The 20,869-nt window shown below is 36.2% G+C and overlaps 3 protein-coding genes across 3 annotated transcripts; all 3 read right to left on the bottom strand.

Annotated features, from left to right (window-relative positions):
* Positions 3,516-3,953, bottom strand: LOC104748868. Its single transcript, XM_010470449.1, has one exon. The coding sequence runs from the start codon at positions 3,951-3,953 to the stop codon at positions 3,516-3,518; it is 438 nt and encodes a 145-aa protein (XP_010468751.1).
* LOC104748867 (GDSL esterase/lipase At2g19010-like) lies at positions 7,142-10,405 on the bottom strand. The gene is made up of 5 exons (XM_010470448.2): positions 10,150-10,405; positions 9,469-9,593; positions 7,880-8,104; positions 7,526-7,772; positions 7,142-7,394 (listed from the first exon to the last, which is right to left on the bottom strand). Exons 1-5 carry the CDS (start codon positions 10,388-10,390, stop codon positions 7,186-7,188), a joined length of 1,047 nt encoding a protein of 348 aa, XP_010468750.1. The 5' UTR covers positions 10,391-10,405; the 3' UTR covers positions 7,142-7,185.
* On the bottom strand, positions 16,391-19,311 carry LOC104748865. Its single transcript, XM_010470446.2, has 3 exons — positions 19,177-19,311; positions 17,749-18,690; positions 16,391-17,644 (listed from the first exon to the last, which is right to left on the bottom strand). Exons 1-3 carry the CDS (start codon positions 19,309-19,311, stop codon positions 16,391-16,393), a joined length of 2,331 nt encoding a protein of 776 aa, XP_010468748.2.

Raw genomic sequence — 20,869 nt, 5'->3', positions numbered from 1 at the left:
CTCTGTTTTTATTGTGTTGCTCTGTTTTCCGGATTTAGCTAACTCGACCTCTCACTCGACCTACACTCGGTCGAGTGCTTGCTCGAGTTCATCCCCAGAACTCTGGTTTATGATTTGTATTTCATTCCTGTTTCATTCCTGTTTCATTCCTGTTGCATACATTTAGTTTTCAGTTTATTGATTGTCTTGCATTAGTTCATTAGTAGTAGTCTCTATTTCTGTTCTTGCTTCATTACTGTTCAATCATTCAGTTTCATTTGCATCTAGTTCTTAGTTCTTGTAGTTTATTTTCTGCATTTTACATTTCCATCTTAGGATTGTTAGTGACAAGCAATCTTTACATTTGTCTTAACTTAGATTCATATGCATATCTTAATTGTTCACAAACACTCATTTAGGATTGATACTTCTTATACTGCAACAGCATAAGGGGAATTGAAACACACATCCATCATTCCATTCATATCACCATTGCTTACATTCATCATCATCATTCACAATTCACCACACAATATACTTGTTTCAGGTACTATGAGGGTATGAGTCCCCACTTTCAAACCTCACCCTCTTACTTCCTTGCTAGAGGACTAGCAAGAAATAAGTTTGGAAGTGTTGATAACTCTCTAATTTACATGTTTTATATACCCTTTTTCATCCATGTTTTGCATTATATATACCCTAACCTTAGCATTTTTAGGTCCTTAACCTTAGGAATTTGCATTTAGGCCATTTAGAGTGTTACATTGTTGCATTTGTGCATTTTGGATGAAAATAGGTGCTTTGGAGCCCAAAAAGGGGAAGAATTAGGTAAAACCCGATCATGTACCCGATGAAGTGGTCGTGTGAGAAGAACAGTCCCAACCCTAACCCGACCAAAGAGGATCTGAGAGCAGGAAGAACAATATGAAGACCTACCCGAGCATCCACACAACTCAAACCTCGTGCAGAACCTCGTGCAGACCTTCGGGCAGAGCTGGGAAGCTTGGTCAAAGGGGTTTCCATATATAAACTCCCTCCTTATTTTCTTGCCGAGAGGCGGCATACACTCACAAACCAGAGAACGAGAGCTTCTGAGAGAGAGAGAGAGAGAGCGCAATTTACAGTTTTCAAGCTTCGTTAGGATTTTAATTTTACTTCTTTTAACTACTTTTTCATTTCCTATTCTTATTTTTCATTACTTCAGTTTTCCTTTTTAATCCAATGCAATTCTTATTCGTTTATGTTTTCATATTGCTTGCCATGAGATCTGAATAGTGAATCAAAGTTTCTAAGGATGGGATAGGCGAGTATGTGTTTTTGATCGATTATGATATCTTAGCCTGATTGTTTTTATGAAATTTCCTTTCTAGATTGGTATGCTTAATGCTATTTTCAGACCGAGAGGTTGAGATTAGATCTAGGGTATTTTGCCATCGAGAGATGTTGTTGAAATGCTTGAACCAACTAATACTAGAGATTTACTCACTTAGCCTAAGAGATTAGATGTGTAAGGAGTTTATTGACAATAATGAATCGGATTTTAATGTCTGCTTAGTCTTGTTTCTCCAACGAGGGTTGGGTAGGGGAGTGATTAAGGTTGATTATTTCTATCACGAGAGTGTTTTTGCAAGGTTTAGAGATTCATTGTCTAAGGAATATTTTGCTTGAGGCATGTGAGACATCCCAAATTGATCAGGAGCACTTATGAGTCCATTACCCCATCCATAGGAGTTTTCATACTTGATTGTTTAGCCTTTTATCTATAACTCGACCCATTACCCGAACTGGTATTCGATCACCATCCTCGTGTATACCCTCGAGTTGTTCATCTTTGCGTTCTTGATTTCTTTTTTTATTCGATTACCCACTCGATCCGGTACCCGAATGCTTGCATCGTGTACTTAGGTCGTGTAGCAGTTTTTTTATTTACTTTTTTTATTTTTATTTTAGGTTGATAGTCGAAAACCCATTTTATTGCTTGGCTTGACTTGCAATGTTCTGATCATATTTTATCTGCTAACATCACAACCATTTGGATTGATAATCCTGTGTACTACAACTGCATAGGGAATTGATACCCTGGGTGAAAATCTTGTTATCACTTATCCTTGATAGTGACATTGTTAATCCCACGGTAGTCTATGCACAACCGCATACTCTCATTCTTCTTTCTGACAAACAATATTGGGGCTCCCCAAGGTGATGAACTTAATCGGATGAATCCCTTTTCAACTAAATCCTCCAATTGTGTCTTGATTTCAGCTAACTCAGCTGGGGACATTCGATATGGTGCCTTAGCAATTGGGATAGCACCCGGCTCCATATTTATAGTTAAAGGAAGACTTCTTTGTGGAGGCAATCCTTCCATTGGCCTGAACACGTCCTCATAATCCTTGATTATATCTATGTACTCAACCTTCAAGTCTTTTATGTCATCTCCCCCAACAGCGGTAAGAGTTACAAGATAAACGCTCTCCCCTTCAATCGAGTTCCCAACTCTTGAGGCTGATACAAAATATGCCCCTTTGCTTGGGCTAATCCCATGGAAGATTAAAGGTGGATGGCCTCCTCTCTCCATTATCACCCTACTCTTACTGCAGTCAAGATAAGCTTTGTATCCTGACAGCCAGTCCATACCCAAAATGACTTCAAATCTTTCCAACGGCAAAACCAGGAGATTTGCCGGAAGATTTGGTCATGCACAACCACTAACACTCCTTTCAATATCCTTTGGGTCTTCAACGGTGGTTGATTCCCAGAAGTGTGAACAACAACACTCACTTCCTCTTCCTCAAACCCTTTCTCAAACTGGTCGACCACCTCAGTTGTCACAAAACTGTTGGTCGTCCCAGAGTCGAAAATACATGCGCGGGTTACCACCCACCAATAATGTTCCTAATGCATAATAAAAAAAAATGCATGCAATACCAATAATACAACTACACAAACACACATAACAAGGAGATTAGAACCCATAAAAATCTTTTATGGGACCTTTTTGGGATCCTAAAGGTTTGGCAGACTCTATTCCTAAGGCATACACATTAGCCAGGGTTGCTTGCTTCTTTGTTGGGGGTTCCTTAATGGTCACCGCAAGCAAAGCTCGGGTTTTAGGTTGAGCGTTTGGCTTGTTTGGCTTCATAGGACATGAGGTCGCGTAATGGCCAGTCTCACCGAAAATGTAACATGTGACCAATGCATGTTTGGGAGGCTTGGTCTCCATAACTGTCGGCAGGATCGGGCAAAGTGTACGACCTGGCCGAACATGTAACATCCTCTCGAGTCTATGTTCGCTGCAATACGTCCACCTTGGTTCACAACCATACTACCTTTGCCACAGTTGTTATTCCTTTTTCAATTGATCTCTTGTTAACTCCTTCAAGAATTTGCCACCCTCCCTTGTGGCGTCATCTCTTCCTTCTTTTCCCGTACCATTCTACCTCTAGTTCAATCCCTTCTTCAACGTTTACGGCTATCTCTTCAAGTTTGGTGACACTTGCATAGGTCACAGCTTGTAGCCTACTCGACATCACTGGTCAGAGTCCCTTGAGGAATCTTCGAACGATGGAGGCTTCATCACCATTTCCATTATAGAAGTATTTCTGAAGTCTCGTAAATACTTGACCATAGTCTCGAACGCTCCTTTCCCCTTGCTCTAGCCCTATGAATTGCTTCTCCAAACGATCACGGGACTCAAGAGGAAAGGACTTGAGCTCGAACTCTTTCTTAAACGTTTCCCATGAGATTGGTAAGCAACGATAGCGAGAAGCCACCGTATCCCACCATGCTCCTGCGTCTTCCTCCAGAAGGTTAACTGCGATCCGCCTTCTGTACTCCACGGGACATTCTGACGTCTCAAAATGCATCTCCAGATTGCGTAACCATCGGTCCGCTTGCACATTGTTGGTCTCTCCCTTAAACTTCCGAACACCTAAATCTCTCATCATCTTCACCAGCTTCACAAACTGGCCCATTGGCGTCTCAGCTTGCTGGTCCCCATGATTTTGTTACTGCTGTTGGTTGATCATATGAGTCAAAAGATTTTGAATCATTGAGAGAGTCTGTTGAGTTTCAGACACTCTTTGCTCCCCATTATTTCCTCCATGATCTCCTTGATCTCTCCTTGCCATTGCTGGGTTTGAGTATGCAGTGAACCGCTCGATAGGTCTGTATTGCTGAGTTCGCGGATATGCAAACTCCGGTGTGTCATATTGCATGGACTCCATTGGAGAATACCTTGTTGTATATCCGCAATAGTTCCAATTGAACATGTCACTCACATTTGGTGTGTGATGATCATGAACAAAACCATAAGTTGGCTCATCACCGAAATACAGACTGCATTCTTCTGGCTCAAACGGCTGAACCCAACTATCCTCTTGACCAAACGGTTCTTCCCACCTCTCCTCTTGCTCTGTTGAAGAGTCTCTCGATCTAGTTCCTCTCGAACCTCAACCAAATATCTGCACTTATCGATAGCAAGGTAACTTAATCCCATCTACTTAAAGTGCTGAACAAACCGGATTTCCTAAGTGCCCTAATGGAACCATTTGACTCGATAAATCATTAAAAAATTATGTGTCCTGCAAGGCATCATAACCATGCTTTGACCACCGTTGTAACGCTTCCAAACCGTCATATGGCCAGAACGCCCAGAATGGCCCTTGGACGCTACTTTGGAAATAGTCACCAACGGTCCAGTCGAGGTTCTTAAACCCATTTAGACCCTTAGCCAGTCCGTCGGTGTTATTCCCATCACTTTAGACATCACTTAGGCTTGCCAACCCTCATGACGCCCAAGTGTTGAGCCGACCCAGACTAAGTAATTATCAGACATTACTCGTACACGAAATACAAAACCGATTTCTTTCATCAAGTAAAATATTTCACAAAGTTAACAAAAAGACTCGTAGAGTTTTGTGGCCAGGCCTAATGCCAAAGAGATTATACATGTTTTTAACATATAAAACATACTTTTCTTTACACAAAGGCACAAAAACTACTCTAGGCTCCTATCGTCCAACACGCCTTCTAGCTTCCCTCTAGTGGTTACCTGCAAGGCAAAATACTATCGTAAGTAATCTAAGATTACTTAGTGGGTCTCAGGGGTCCTTTTAGAGGATTAGATTCCCATCCCAACCCAAAGATGTCAAGAATCAATCACCACATCACAAACAATCAGAGAAAGGATGCGGAAGGTAATAAGCCAAGAAAATAACCATAAGCAAGCAAAACTTGAATAAAAGATAGTTTTTAAACAAGTTTTACTAGGGCTCGGATATGTTGCCTTCCATCCCACTTCCTTTTTATACCCGCATTACAACCACAAAGGCATGCAACCGGTACAAACACCAACTATATCGTCGTGTAGACAGCCTTAGCCAAGGTAGCGAACCAAGTCCATTGAGCTCTTCGCAACAACATGCAACACAATAACTAAGTCGAGGCTGCATGTTGAGACGATTCCACAAGGAAGGTCAGTCATATCCCTATTCTTAGTGCGCTTATGGCTAGTCGGACCTCCCGTCACGAACACCACGCACTAAGACCATCCAACAATTAACAAGTAAGTTTATGGTATTAAAGAACACATAAACAACAAGTAACAATGCAAAACCTCACATGCAATAGATCAAATGAACGGATAAAAGATCACAAACATGATCTACCATGGAATTCACTACAACACTTCACCAAACAAATTAAAATGCAAAACTTCAAAAAAATCTACCAAAAAAATCAAGAAGATGCAATCTAAATGCACATGCAAACCGAATCTAGAATGTGTTCTCCCAACTTCGAACTAGATCTCAAGCTTCTCCCTGAACTCACAGATTTTTGAAGAACTCAAGCTTCTCCAACTCAACCCTTGCTAGCTTCAACACTTCTCGCATACGCAGCTAACAATCAGTCCAAGCTTCTCACACTTAAGCAGAAATCTCTCAACTTTTCTCTACTCTCTCAAACAGCCTTTGGGCGAAAATTCTCTCTTTCTCTTCTCCAAAAATGAGAAAGACGGATGGTATTTATAGAGAGTGTGGGCAAGCTCCTTAAGCCACACACAGGGGTGATCTGTCACCACCACATTTCTCCACTCTGACACTTGTCATTTTTGTGGTGACACCTTGAGAGTGAGGTGTCACTCTCCTGCTTCTCCAGATCACAAAGTGGCGCCTAAGAGAATATTCCCTCCACTTTCTCCCATTTTGTGATCAATTAATCACTTAGTGGAATCTTTTGTACTTAGTACTTAATTTTTAATTGATTAAATCATTTAGTGGGTTCTCCTCCACTAGTTCTATTTTTTTATGATTTAAAAATCCTCCTAAGTGGGTTCCTTCCCACTAATACCCATCGCATCCCGGACATGGTCCAGTTTCGACGGCCTTTGGTAAGCTGACCTATCCGTCCCGCATACGCCTGTACGACCGACCATCTGGTCGATTTTCACATCGGGTTGCTGATCGATTCACTGATCGACTGCCGGTCGATTGTTATCTCTTCGATCATCTCTCGGTACTTCTTTTCAGTTTGGTTTGTCGTTACTTCCACATCCGTCCGGCCCGTACCACGTAGTACAGCTGAACTGTTCCAATAATGGAAATCAACTACTTGGATTAACAAAGATGATAAAAAAGAAAAAGATAATCCAAGTATGTGTATTGTGTCCATTAGTTTAATTTCAATGCATTACTTGATAATTATTAATCAAGATTAGGTTCAAATAAGATAGGGAATGAAATCAAATCACATCATGCTTCGACTAAGTTTCAAATGGTATAAGTATTGAAGGTGTGGTTCAGTTCTACTTTTCAAACTCAAACCAACAAGCATCAAAAAGCTAATAAGGAGGCATTGAATTTATCCTAGTTAATCAGCGAGTTTACAAGGCTATAGTCATCATAATCCCCAATGCATATATATAAACAATCCTGTATGTATTAATCTAGACTCAATCCTATAATGCATCAGAATTGCATTAATCTAAAACTAACCGTTAAATGTAACAACATTTCAACTTTTATGAAATTAAATCCATATACAAAGATGTGAGTGTTTTTTTTACTTTCCACTAAATGAGACGGAGATTAACCTCACAAAAACTTTTGTTATTGAGTTATATATACACATTCACTATTCCTTGTTAAAGATCTACCAAAATCAAAATGTCATCAAATTTTCATGTCAATGTGTAGGAGCTAGCCACTATTCCTTTACAAGTTGGGCGATGCTGTACGGTTTAGTTAGGAGTCCGTCGAACGAACCCTTTGCCACTACCATATTGGTGGCTTCCGAGCTATGAAGATCATCCCAAAAGACATACTCAGTCCTGTTTGCACAAACTGGCTTGTTGGGGACACAAAGTTCGTCCCCGGGGGTTACGGTGCAACAACCCTTGTGTCCAACCTTAAATCCTATATATGAAATCACAAGAGCGTGAAAAAATTAGTTCAACTGTCATATTAAAATTAAAATATTCTTATATAACAGAGGGAAGGCTAAGGGACCAAAACTTGTTATCAGTCATGAGTTCAATATGGTTTACCTAGAAAACTGTAGGCTAAGGGATCTCCACCGGAGAAAAGATCGACAAAAGTAAACTTTGAACCTTTGACCTTCTTATTAAAGTCCATGACAAGGTCGTCAAGGTTCATATTAAAAATCTTCACTGCTTCGTTCACTTCGCGGGAACAGCTATTACCGTCACTGTGGGACTTCATCATCTTTGGTGTGCACCCGATCTGACTGAGTCCGAAAAGTGCCACATTCCTGGCTCCTAGACGGTGCAAATTCTACATGCACATAATCAAAATAATTACAAATCAATATAAGAATATAATTGAACGAGTATCTTAAAATTATGTTAGATGACAAACATATCTAAGTGGTACCACTTTACCCTCAAGTGAGAACGGTAGATAATAATGAGAGAATATGCGTATTGTTTAGGAGTGTAGCGACGCTTAGTGGTGTACGGCTTTGACATGAAGTAATTGTTGATGTAATCGTTGCTTCCGATGTTGATTGCGTAGAGACATTGTTGCAGTTTTTCTGATGGTACATTTGCTTTCTTTATCGCCCTCTTGTGATTTTGTATTTGCTTTCTTAGACTGATTCTACCTCCCTATATATATAGCCAGATATCAATAAATAATTTGGGTTTATTCCTCTATAATTAGTGTTTTGTTATCCTATACTATATTAATTGAGAAGTACAAATATGAAACTAACCTTAAAATGTGTAAAAAATTACATTCAATTGCCATTAGAAAAAATTAATTAAGCTTAATTAACTAATTTAAATAAATATAATTAAAATAAAAATCAAAAACACTCACATATCAAATATTAAAAAATCTAAAAAAATATTTTCTCTTTCTAATAAATTATGGACGAAATTACTAATTACTTTTTTAGAAAAATATATAAACCAATCAGAATTTGAAAAACTAAGATTTTATATCCAAGTATATAATACAATTATTTTTCCCTATTTTTAATAAATAAATTCGAAGATTTTGTTAAGATTTACAATTATGATTCTCCTATCATATTTATTTTATTTTATTTACAAATTGTTTAGAACTTTCATATAATACTTATAATTAATAAAATGCATATTTTCTGCATATGTTATGATTTGAATTTTTTAAAATGAAGATATATTACTCAATGTATGAAAATGTGTGTTTTAATTTCCGTATTGGCGGGTTGGTAAAACTAAATTTACATATAGATGATAAATTAATAATTTTTATTTACTCACAATTATAATATTAAAATTATTATTTTATATTTCACAAAATATGATGCAAATACAACAAATAAACAATATAAAACTGTAATAATACGTCAAAAATAAAATACTTTAATATTCTAAAATAATTAGTATTCAAATAGACTAATAGATTTATATAACAATTAANTATTAAAATTATTATTTTATATTTCACAAAATATGATGCAAATACAACAAATAAACAATATAAAACTGTAATAATACGTCAAAAATAAAATACTTTAATATTCTAAAATAATTAGTATTTAAATAGACTAATATATTTATATAACAATTAAAAATAAATATTATCTCAAAACAAAATATTTTTTTTTTAAAAAATAAAACAATAATTTTTATTATTATATTATAATTTTTTTTGAAAATGTTAACCCGTTCTTTAAGCACAGGATATATCCTAGTTTAAAACATTAAAGTACTACAATTAAAAGATTCCATCAAAAGTTTACAGTTAATCCCGTCTGAGCAAAAGTAGTGTTACGATAGATAACCTCCGGGAAAATCCTCCCATGCATTACAACTTAAAAAAAAAAACTTTAACAATAAAACTACTGAAACTAAACAGTTTCCAAAGAAATGTGTGGTTAGAGCTAAGCTAAGTAAGTACTATAGTTTATGAGATTTTAAAGGCAAGTTATTTATCACCAAACGAAGTCTACTTATAAGTTTGTCTAGTTCTTACTTCTTACCAAATGTTGGCTAGTTTCTTCACGAAGTCCACCTCCACCGGAAGCGTAGTTAATCCCGGTGTGAGCTTGATTCGGTGATGAATCGGCGAATGATGGTATGAAATCCTTAAAACCCGATAGTTCACCTAACGAGAAAAAACATCATTATTCTACACAAACACATGTAAAGAATATGCATACGTATATATAATATGTGACATATAATTTTAAGAAATTTTAACATCGAATATAGTAATATAATACAAATAATAAAAGTATAAAACTGCATAGAACCTACAAGTATTTGAGCTGACTATATGCATGTATATGTCTCTCAAATCTCAATATACGTAATTATTACGCATATGAATGAAAGACAGAAGGTACGAAATGGAGAGACTGGCTTTTGATGTCACAGTTTAACTTTTTAGTGTATTAAAAATAAAAATGATACTTGAATATATGTGTTAACCTATTAAAGATATTTGTTATTCTCTTGTATCTGGTGACATTAGTGTAAAAATGGTTTACAAATATAATGTTATTTTATGAAGTATTTATTTGATGAATACCAATTCTCACGTCTCTATTACGATTTTTTTTTTCATTTGTTTATGATTTTTTAAAATCTTTTCTTTCTCAATTTTCAAAAACTATATAACGGATATATACAAACGTATACTGAATGAATTGGGAACTAACCGATAATATCCGGAATAGTGCGGCCATTGGTAAACCGGCCGGTCGGGCCATTGGGAAAATCAATACCATATGGTGAATAGTTGACTTTGGCCTTGGATTTCAAGTTATTATTGTTGCCATTATCGGAAAGTGAGTCCCCAAAGATGAAGAAACACGGCACTTGTTGCCCGTAGACCACCGTAGCCGCCGAAGACACAATGGCCGCAACTATCCAAAAAGCTTTAGACATTCCTATAACCATTTGTTTCAAAATTAGAATAACAAGAAACTGAACAGAGGAAATATTTATTGAGGAAAAGAAGTATGAACTGTATTTTTTTATTGAAGTTGTGATATAAGAGAGGCCGGAAGTTTAAGTTTAATTTTGAAATTGATTCTATGAAGAGTATTAAAAGGCTATTTAAAGGAAGGGGTAATGAGATAATTAAGGGAGACTACAATATTTTGTTTTTGGAGAGGATCTTTAGTTAACCTGATAATTTGTGATAGTGAATCTACTATGATTTTAATTGAAGAATTATCAAAATAATTTGTTTAAGTTATCCGTAATTCCGTATCATCAAAGCATACTACAAGTACTTTTTACTCATTTGTTTCACAAAAGTGTAGTTTATGTTCATACTAGCAATTGACCCGCGTGTAGCGCAATAGTTAGATTGACCCGCGCGTAGCGCGATAGTTAGATTAAGGTGTATTCTAAGTTTTGTTGTGTATATTTTTTTTGGTTTTTGTAAATTCATCTTTACGTTTATTTTTGTATTTAATTTTGGTTGTTTATGTTGTTTTGTTAGATATTTTAATAAAAATATGTTTTGTAGTAAGTATAATTTAGTTTGCTGGTTTTAAAGGAAAAATTGAGATCATCTTGTTTGTTTATAATGCTTTAAAAAAAGTTATTATTAGAAGTTAACATTGTTTAGTTGAAGTTGTTATTTTGCTATTTTCCATTTTATGGTTGGATTGTTATTTAATATTTTCATATGTATTTTGTAAACTGTTGGAGTAATTTTTTTGCCAATGTTTTAGTGTTTGGAGTGAAAAACATTGTGGATTTTATTAAGAAAAATAATTAAAATCAATAACTTACATTCCTCTTTTTAGGCTATTTTTGTTTGTTTCATTCGGACCCAATTTATATGTAAGGCTTATAATTTGTGGGTTTATTGGGCCATTATTTATATGTTATTGAGTTGAAATTGATTTGTTCTTTTTCAAAATCCGATGTCCTCGAGAAGAGCAATTTTCCGATCTAGAGGTATGTTTGAAGATTGAACTTATGTCTTTGATGTTCGTAATCATTTTTTTCAGGCATTCTTATCGAAATCGTTTTCCCTTAATTTTTTTTTTTTGGGGTTTGTGTATTTGGTTGATTCCTTGCTTGCTTCGCTTCTGTTGGGGATATTTGGTTATCCCCTGTTGATTTTGTTAAAGGTGAATGTGAATTGGGTTGCAAATTTGTTTATATGAAAATATGTTGGCTTCTTTAGGTTTCCTAATTAAGTTGTGAGTTGTTTTGTGTTATTGGTTGTAATTTTTTTTCCCGTTTGTCCTGTGAGTGATTTTTTCGATTCGATGTGATTTGTCTTTTGGGGAAAATTAATTTTCTTGTTTATCTTGCTGTAATTTTATAAAGTTCAGGTTGTTTTTTTTGTTTCTTTGGTTGTCTTTTTCATATAATTTTGTGTTACGGTTATCTGATTTTGGCATTCATATATCTGAATCTTTTTAGTTTATTAAATGTATGTTCATCTCTTTGCGTCTTTGTCTTTGGTGATGGATTTGTGAAGTGCTGCCAAATAATTTTAATTGATTTCTAGTTGTGTTTCCTTGATTCTTTGAAAGTGTTGCTTGGGTTGCCTTGTTTTGATATTTGATATTTTAAATTATGATCAGTTTAATAGAAATCTTTAACTATATTATTACCACTAATGAAAAATTATAGTATTGTTTTCTTGTTTTAACATTTAATTTATTTTACATAATTATTTTTATTGAAAGTTTTGATTAATTATAATTAACAAAAAATATGCACTAAATAAATATTTTAAAATATAAAAATTGAATTCATAGGATTTAAAAATAGTGATGGGTCTAGAGACTTTGAATGAAATAGTGTTGGGCCTACATATTTTAGATGAAATTTAGTTGATCAGTTTGTCATGTGTATGATTGTTTAAAGGGCTAATTAAAATCAGTAAGGCCCGTAAAATTAAAGAAGAAGTGGCTGACGTGACAGCTGAAGTGGCTGCACCAGAAGTGAGAAAAGCTAACTTTATATATATAGATTTACTATAATACTAGTAACATAATTATGATTTAATTTAAAAATTTAGTTTCGGTAATACTAAATTATAAATTTGGTTAAAATACTCATAAGAAAAATATTTAAAAATTATAAATATATAATTATATTTTCACCTAAAGAAATTGGTGATCTAATGACATTGACTGCTTATAGTATGCGCTATTTATTCTTCGTATAATTAGGTCACTGTGATCCGACAAAACAATTCAAATTAAAAATACTTATAGTATGCGCTATTTCTTCTTCATATAATCTTTTATCATATAAAGCATAAGTCACCTGATCAGTCAAAATCTGACCCATAGATTTTTATTTTATAAATTAATTTTAAAAAACAATATTAAACTAAATAAGAGATCGTGTAAAAAAGTAGAAAAAAAAACCAAAAAAAATTATATCATATTTTAACAGAGAAAAAAAAAAATAGAAACGCAATTGTAAACCATGTATCAAGCCCATAAACGAATAACCCTAGACCAAATATTTTATTTATCGTTTTTATTGTATTTTTGCTCATCGAGAATTCTATAAAGCTATAAACAAAAAAAACTGTAAATCATCTTTATTTCCCTAATTTTACTCCCATTAGTACCTCCGCATTCAATCTGACTTATAACTGATTCATCTCTTATTTAATTCCAATTAATTCGACTTCTTCTCTGTTTCTCTATTTTCTTTTATCTTTCTCTGTATAGCTCTCCATCTATGTTTTTGTGGTTACCATATAAACCTACAGTTAAAATTCTCAGGATGGTAAATGTTTAATTTTTTTTTCATATTCACTCATTTTCTCTACTCATATTAATTCGGATTTTATCTATTCAGTTGGAAGATGCCTCTCGATGATCTCATGTTTCACATCTAAACTCTATAGAAAAAGAATGGAAGATCGTTTGAAAAAAAAAAACAATGGAAGATCACATCTAATATCCCTGACAATGACAAGGATTGTTTTAGTAAATGGTAAACCTGGAATAATTCTCGGCATCAAGGTTATTATTGTAGATGAAAGGTTCATAAACGTTTGGGTTTCCCGCACATTTTCATTGGTATGTTTTATTTCTGTATTTTTACATTTCATTTTACACTGAAATTATTATGCATATTTTTATAAAGGATAACTGAAGGGGTAATGTGTAATTTTTTTCTTTTTTGTTCAGATATTATGGAGAAATTGTTGGTATGAGTGAGTTTACTGAGAAAGAGAATATGTAATATTCCGAAGTTGTTGTTATTCAACTTAGAGATCTCAGGTTAATCATATCATAACTTTTATGATAAAATGGTTATCTCAAATTACTAAACATTTTATTCTTTGATATCTCTTGCAGTCAAACTATCCTTGAATGTTGTACTTTTTCATGCTGAAGATGCCATGGTAAGTTGGTAACAAAGCCCACCGTATACTAATTTATCATATAAACTCTTTTGTATGTCACCGTGTAACAAAACATCTTTATTTTATAGGTAAATTATCTGTCCAAAACTACATATTTATGAATTAAAAATGATGTAAGCATATTCTTGGGTTCGAATGGTAACCGCGGATTTAGTAGTGTGAGACAAAAAATTTGCTAGTGCGATGCGGTTCGGTATGTGCGGAACAAATATATTTGCGGGACAACTGCGGTTAAAGCAAAATAAGCGGTACAAAATAATGTTTGATTGGTGAAAAACTATTTGTAGTGCGGATTTCATATTATTTTATTAATAACTAGTATAATTCTATATTTTAATTTATTTTGTATTACAAATTTTTTTTATATAGATATAACATAAGATATAATTGTATTATATTTTCATAGATTTTATAAATAGATTTTTTTATACAAAATATATCTAATATAAGTAAATATAACTGTATAAAACCTAATATCTCTAATTATTAAAATAAAATATTATTTTAATATTATATAACAATGATATGAAAGGAAAGAGAGTAAAAAAGAGATCCTAATACTAGATATAACTTATATATCTATCATAGAAGTATATATTAGTGGAAGAAAATTAATAGATATATAATATTTTAACAGTAACAAAAATTAAAAATTAAAAATATATATAACCAACTGCGTTATTTGTCCGACCGCTAGATAAAACTTGTTTTGCTTTCTAAAAGCGGTCCATAGCTTATTTGTCTTCCCAAAAACCGCACTCATCACACTTTTTTTTCTATTTTGCAAAACCACTAATTTATAATAAAGATGTTGAATGGTAAACAAAGTGCGTTTTTCAAAATCTGCTTTTCAATTCCGCAAATAGGAGGCTTCCATTCAAGGCATTGTTTGATAACTTAAAACGTTGCAGGATGCTCCATAGTGATTCTAACGATGCTCTTAGAGTTTCTCCAACTCCATGACACCTCTGAGCCAAAAAGTAAAAGGATTCATTCCCATTAAGCAGCTGGAAATCTATTGATCAGATTACTACAATCTAAGGTAAATTTGTATATTCATCTTTGTTTTATATAAAGGGGCGATATACTTATCTTATTTTTTTATTTCACAACACTAGGAAAGTACTTGCCTTACTTTTGCAAGAATTTTGACACATAAGTCTTTCATGCGACACTTGCAACAAACAAGAAACATCGACACGTAAGCTATTATTGGCCTTAACAATTTTATCAAGTTATGAGACTTTAAGAATAATGTTTCTTTCTCTTGATCAACAGGTACAAAATACAAGTTAAAGTAGTTGATCATACAGTAGATAAAAAAATTGGAAGACCAAGTCTAGCTGGTGCCTGGTGAGTCCGTTGTTTTTTTCCTTTTTGCAACAATAAACATGGACAAATTAGTTATTTTATAGAGTCTGATGACATAGGCTTAATTATAAATATATTTATTTTTTGTTAATAAAACTATAATATTTTGCGGTATTTTTTACTTTATCTAAGTTTATAGTAATAGTAATAATTTAAAATTTAAATTAATACCAACAGTGCCCATACGTAGTAACAAAAAAAAAAATTAAAGTTTAGCTGCAAAATTTTGCTTGCTACGTCACAAATGTGTCAAAAAATTTACTATATAGTAAAATAGCACACAGTTAAGAATTTATTATATAAGTTCACCAGTTTAAATTTCGTGCGTATAGACGGGTCAAATACTAGTCTGATATAATTAACATGAGGTTACGAGACTTTTTATTTTTTATAAACGGGGAGTGATCCAAGTTTTACTACCTACCAACTAATTTTAATGAGTCAATGTAGCCATCAAATAATCATTATTTTAAGTTTGGTGCAGTTAAATGGCATGTTATTTATATGATGAATATTTTGATGGCAGAACAAACTAAATAGATGCAATGAGCAGAATAAGCATTTACGAATGAAATGAAATGAATGGGTTACAGAAGTGAGAAGCCAGAAGGATATGAACAATAACTAGTTTAAGTTATCCGAACGGGTTAAGATATACTTTTTGGATATAATGATCATTTTCGGATCTCTCAAATGAACCTATATAAATAACAAATTTTATTTTTACTAACAAAGAACGTGTGCGAAACAAATGTAGGCGTTGTCTAGAGTTGGCTGTTTTGATTCTTTAACGTTTGTGAGACTTTTAACATTACATATGCTTACGAATCTAATGTGATGCTAATGTCTTGTTCATCCTTAAAAAAAAGATGAAATGAAACTCCTTTCGTATATAGTGCCAATCAATAAGTACATCAGAAGTTCAGAATCTTATTATATAAAGTTGGTTTTTGAAAATTAGTCATTAACAGGATTTTGAAAGTTAGTCATTAACAGGATTTTGATATGTGTCAAGTTTTTTTTTTTTTTTTTAACAACAGCTAACAAGATTGGTTCAAACGAACCAATGCGGAGGGAAATTGTTTACAAAGGTAACTAAGTGCGGAATAGAACAAACACGTCGTGCCAAATTATTGCTTTACCATTCTGAGAACGAGGAACATAGACTAACGAAAACGTACAGCAGGCGAAGACACCATCTTCACCAAATCGAAGCAGTCGGTAAGAAAAATAACATACTCGTTGTCCGCCCCTATCATGCAGCGCATCGCCCAGATGAGAGCTTCTATCTCAGCATGAAGAGGTGAAAGGCTGCGACAAATGTTGGCTGCTCCCATGGTAGGGTCATCTCCTCTTGGCGAGATGCAGAACCATCCTCTCCCAGCAAACTGATCTTTCTCCTTCCATGAGCCATCTACAAAGCAGAGATAACTTGACAAAGGCCTAGAAACCCCATAACCTCCATTCCCAGAGGGTTGACCCACAAAGATGGGATCTACCGCGAGGCCAATGGCCTCCGCCTGAGCCATAAACCAGGCTTGAGCCTCGTCCTTCGCCAACCGCAACAATGCAAGCGGGTTGGAATCCAAATTACTAAATAGTTTATCATTTCGTGCCTTCCAAATGTACCACAATATCCATGGAAAAATCTCATGTGAAGGAATATCCTTGAAACGCCAAAAGAGGAAATCCAAATTAGTCAGGACAGAAGTCGAAGGGAAAACACCCTGGGCTGTCGGAAACTGTGACAAAGCCCAAACCTGTCGTGCAGGATGGCACTCAAAAAGAGTATGATTTATTGTCTCCTCCTCATAACCACACAAGCCACAAACAGGATCATAGCTTATACCACATTTCCGAAGATTAGCTATGACCGCTACACAACCCGAAAGCACTTGCCACATAAAGTGGCGGAGTTTTGGGGGACAGCGAATTTTCCACACGAAAGCCTGTAAGGGAACATAGTCCGGCCCAATGACTTTTGGTACTACCGTAGCCGGGATGTGTGACCGTAGGATATGATACCCAGACTTTACCGAATATTTACCAGACTTGGTAAAATGCCAGCCTAATGAATCCGGTTTATCCGGCTGTTGTAAAGGGATGGCAAAAATTATAGCCACATCTTCCGGTAAAAAAGTAGCCGTAAGCTGAGCCATGTCCCAGGAATTAGAATTCCTGTCGATAAGATTTTGAACGGAAAGCAGAGGATCACCGGGCAATCCTGTGCTTAATGCTGGTCTCAGGGATTGAGCAGGAATCCACGGATCGTTCCATACAGAAATGGAAGTCCCTGACCCTACTCGTTTAATAAGTCCTTTATTAACCAGAGAGCGAGCAGAAATAATACTCCGCCACCCATAGGACGGCGAGTATGACTTAATTGGATCCAAGGGATCAGAGTGTCGATAATATCGACCCTTAAACACACGTGCAAAAAGAGAATCTGGGACTGAGATTAACCGCCAAAGCTGCTTTGCAAGCTGTGTGGTATTGAAATCATCCAAGCAACGGAAGCCCAAACCTCCTTCACTTTTATCCTTGCATAGTTTATCCCATGCCACCCAATGTAAACCCCTGGATTGTCCAGACGAACTCCACCAAAGTTTGAAATCGCACTAGTAAGCTTCCTCGTAACCTTCTTAGGTAACCGAAAACACGACATCACAAAAGTCGGGACAGCCGTAGCAACAGATTTAATCATTACCTCTTTACCGCCCTTTGATAGAAGTCTAGCAGGCCAACCACTTGCGTGTGATTGTAACCTATCCTGAACATAAGAGAAAATTTGTGTCTTAGCCCCTCCTAAGCTTTCCAGAATGCCTAAATAAGAACCCATACCACCCAAATTAGTAATCCCTAAGATTCCCTTTAATTCCTCTCGGAGAGCATGGTCCACCGTATGGCCAAATTGAACCGAAGATTTTTGAAAATTGATTTGTTGCCCGGAGGCCCACTCATACTTCTGGACAATCCCGAGCACCACCGCACATTGTTCTTTTGTAGCCCGACAGAAAAAGAGACTGTCGTCAGCAAACAAAAGATGAGAAATGGCCGGACTAGCAGTCGAAACCTTAATACCAGTAATAAGTTTCCGCTGCTCTGCTCTATAAAAGTGTGCTATAAGCACCTCTGTACAAAGGATAAATAAGTAGGACGCTAACGGATCTCCCTGACGTAAGCCCCGACAAGGAGTAATAGAACCATAAGCCTGACCATTAATCAAGACCTTATATTGTACCGAAGTTACACAAGACATAATCCAGGAGACCCACTTATCACAAAAACCAAACTGCCGAAGTAAAAGCTCAACGGAAGACCATTCCACCCGGTCATAAGCCTTGCTCATGTCCGTCTTGATGGCCATGAACTTCCCTTTACAAGAAGGATTTGTCCGTAAACCATGGAACATCTCCTGAGCTATCAAAATGTTATCCGATATTAGACGACCCTCCACAAACGCCGACTGTGTTTCCGAAATTAAGGATGGCAAGATCGTACGCAGTCATTGGCATAATACCTTGGAAATAATTTTATACCCCACATTAAACAGGCTGATTGGCCATAACTCAGTCATCCTAGTCAGCCTATCTACCTTAGGGATAAGACATATACTCATTACATTTAATCTCTTATCAAAAACCCCATCATGCAAAAAGGAATTTACCAAAACGACCAGATCAGCTTTAACCGTATTCCATGCTTTTTGATAAAAAAACGGCCGTCATTCCATCCGGGCCAGGAGCCTTATCCGGATGCATCATAAACAAAGCCTGTTTAATCTCCTGTTCCGAAACTTCTCGGGTTAAAAAATCATTACATTCCGGCGAAATAGAGGGTTGAACCTCTGCCACCATCTCCTCAATACCCAAAGGATCCGAGGAGGTAAATAATTCCTCAAAATATGAAATCGCTACACCCTGGATATCACACTCCTCCTTCATCCAGGTACCATTCCGGTCATGAAGACCCGTAATGTGATTCCGGGCTTGTCTTTGCTTTGTTTGGGCATGAAAATAGCCAGTATTGTGATCACCAAATCGCATCCATCGACTTCTGCTTTTTTGATACCAGTACACCTCTTCATCCCTATATGCCTCTCGTAGTCGCCAAGTAAGCTCCGCAAGTTCATCCACCGACGTGGTATCATTTTCCTGAACTACCGCTAATTTGGCCTTTAGGTCCTCAATTGTTTACCGCCCATACAGGACTTGCACCTTCCGCCATCGAGAGATGGTCCGACGACAAATGGTTATTTTATCCACCAGAGAATCTCCAGAGGTAGCCTCCGACGTAGAATTCCAACCCTAAGCAACCGCCTCATAAAACCCTTCTTTATCAAGCCACCTGCAATCAAAGCGGAACCCACTCTTACCCCGTCGCACCTTATCCTCTAAAGTAGCTACCAGAGGCTTATGATCCGATGCAATCATGGGTAAATACTCCGTAAATGAATCTTTAAACAAATCATGCCATGCTTCATTCGCTAAAGCCCGATCCAGGCGACAGCGTATCGGCTTCTTATCCCGCCATCCTTTCCACGACAGACTATCTCCAAGAGCGGGAAACTCAAGCAAACCACAATGACGGATCATAGAATTAAAAGGTACAAAGGAAGAGGCATGACGCAATTTACCACCCCGCTTCTCATGATTACCCTTTAACTCATTGAAATCCCTAATTAAGACCAAGGATCATCTCTAGTTAACCCAATTCGTGTTAAACGTTCCCAAACCAAATCACGGTTCTTTGGAACCGGATCACCATAGACAAATGTGAGATAAATTACTCTGCCTTTGTACACAAGTTCAACATCAATAAGTCTGTTTGAAGCATATAAAACTGAAACATTATTATTGATATTATTATAAAAAAGTGCAAGACCACCACTAGAACCAATAGGTTCAACAGTTTTTAAATCAGAAAAACCAAAATGACCAACAAAAGACTCTAAACAAGAAAAAGACTGCTTCGTTTCTGACAGAAATAAGAAATCTGGCCGATGCTTCCTCCATAGATCCCTGAGGTACCCCACTGTTGCTTTATTGCCCAGCCCCTGGGAATTCCAACTCAATATCTTCATTTAAAAACTTTTGGAAGCGGTGGTTTCGCTCCACCCACGGTCCCCTTGTCCACCTCCTGTGGCTTCGGGTGAATAACCTGGCCAGAACCAACAGAGTGCTTCGGAGCAGGCCTCTTACGAGGGGTTCGAACATACACATTAAGCTTCTTAGAGCCCATACCTTGGATACCCAGTCCTCCCTTCCCTTTGTGCGATTTCTCTACCAAAGAACCACCATCAACAAGTTCCAGCCCCTGCATAGAAACTTCCGGTTCAGCAAGAGGGAAATCCCCACCAGGGAGAAACTCCTCTTCATGACTCTCATCCCCCATCAACTCCTCAGGACACTCCTCCTCAGAAGGATCCGCAACAACCCCACCAGCAGGCACCACTGTATCACCCACGGTTTCACCTACCGCAACATCGAGCTTATTCGCAGCCAACACTAGCCCTTCTACCTCTGGTAATGGCTTCACACCACCTACATCAACAATCTCATACCCAGAAATAACATCCACCTCCATCGTGCCCGAAGGAACCACGGATTCGACATGAGCCACAGTCGGAGCCTGCAGAATTAGTT

The sequence above is a fragment of the Camelina sativa genome, chromosome 15 (genome assembly GCF_000633955.1).
Source record: "Camelina sativa cultivar DH55 chromosome 15, Cs, whole genome shotgun sequence".
Lineage (NCBI taxonomy): Eukaryota > Viridiplantae > Streptophyta > Magnoliopsida > Brassicales > Brassicaceae > Camelina > Camelina sativa.
The sequence above is the reverse complement of the archived record's forward strand: the minus strand, read 5'-3'. Positions and strand labels throughout refer to the sequence as shown.

Coding starts and splice junctions, on each gene's coding strand:
- LOC104748867 (XM_010470448.2), bottom strand. CDS start 10,390: ATGGTTATAGGAATGTCTAAAGCTTTTTGGATAGTTGCGGCCATTGTG. Junction 9,594..10,149: donor CACTATTCCGGATATTATCG/GTTAGTTCCCAA, acceptor TTTTCTCGTTAG/GTGAACTATCGGGTTTTAAG. Junction 7,395..7,525: donor CTTAGCCTACAGTTTTCTAG/GTAAACCATATT, acceptor TTTCATATATAG/GATTTAAGGTTGGACACAAG.
- LOC104748868 (XM_010470449.1), bottom strand. CDS start 3,953: ATGGGCCAGTTTGTGAAGCTGGTGAAGATGATGAGAGATTTAGGTGTT.
- LOC104748865 (XM_010470446.2), bottom strand. CDS start 19,311: ATGAAGAGGTGTACTGGTATCAAAAAAGCAGAAGTCGATGGATGCGAT. Junction 18,691..19,176: donor GGGTCTTCATGACCGGAATG/GTACCTGGATGA, acceptor TCGGAAACACAG/TCGGCGTTTGTGGAGGGTCG. Junction 17,645..17,748: donor CAAGGATAAAAGTGAAGGAG/GTTTGGGCTTCC, acceptor CGTGTGTTTAAG/GGTCGATATTATCGACACTC.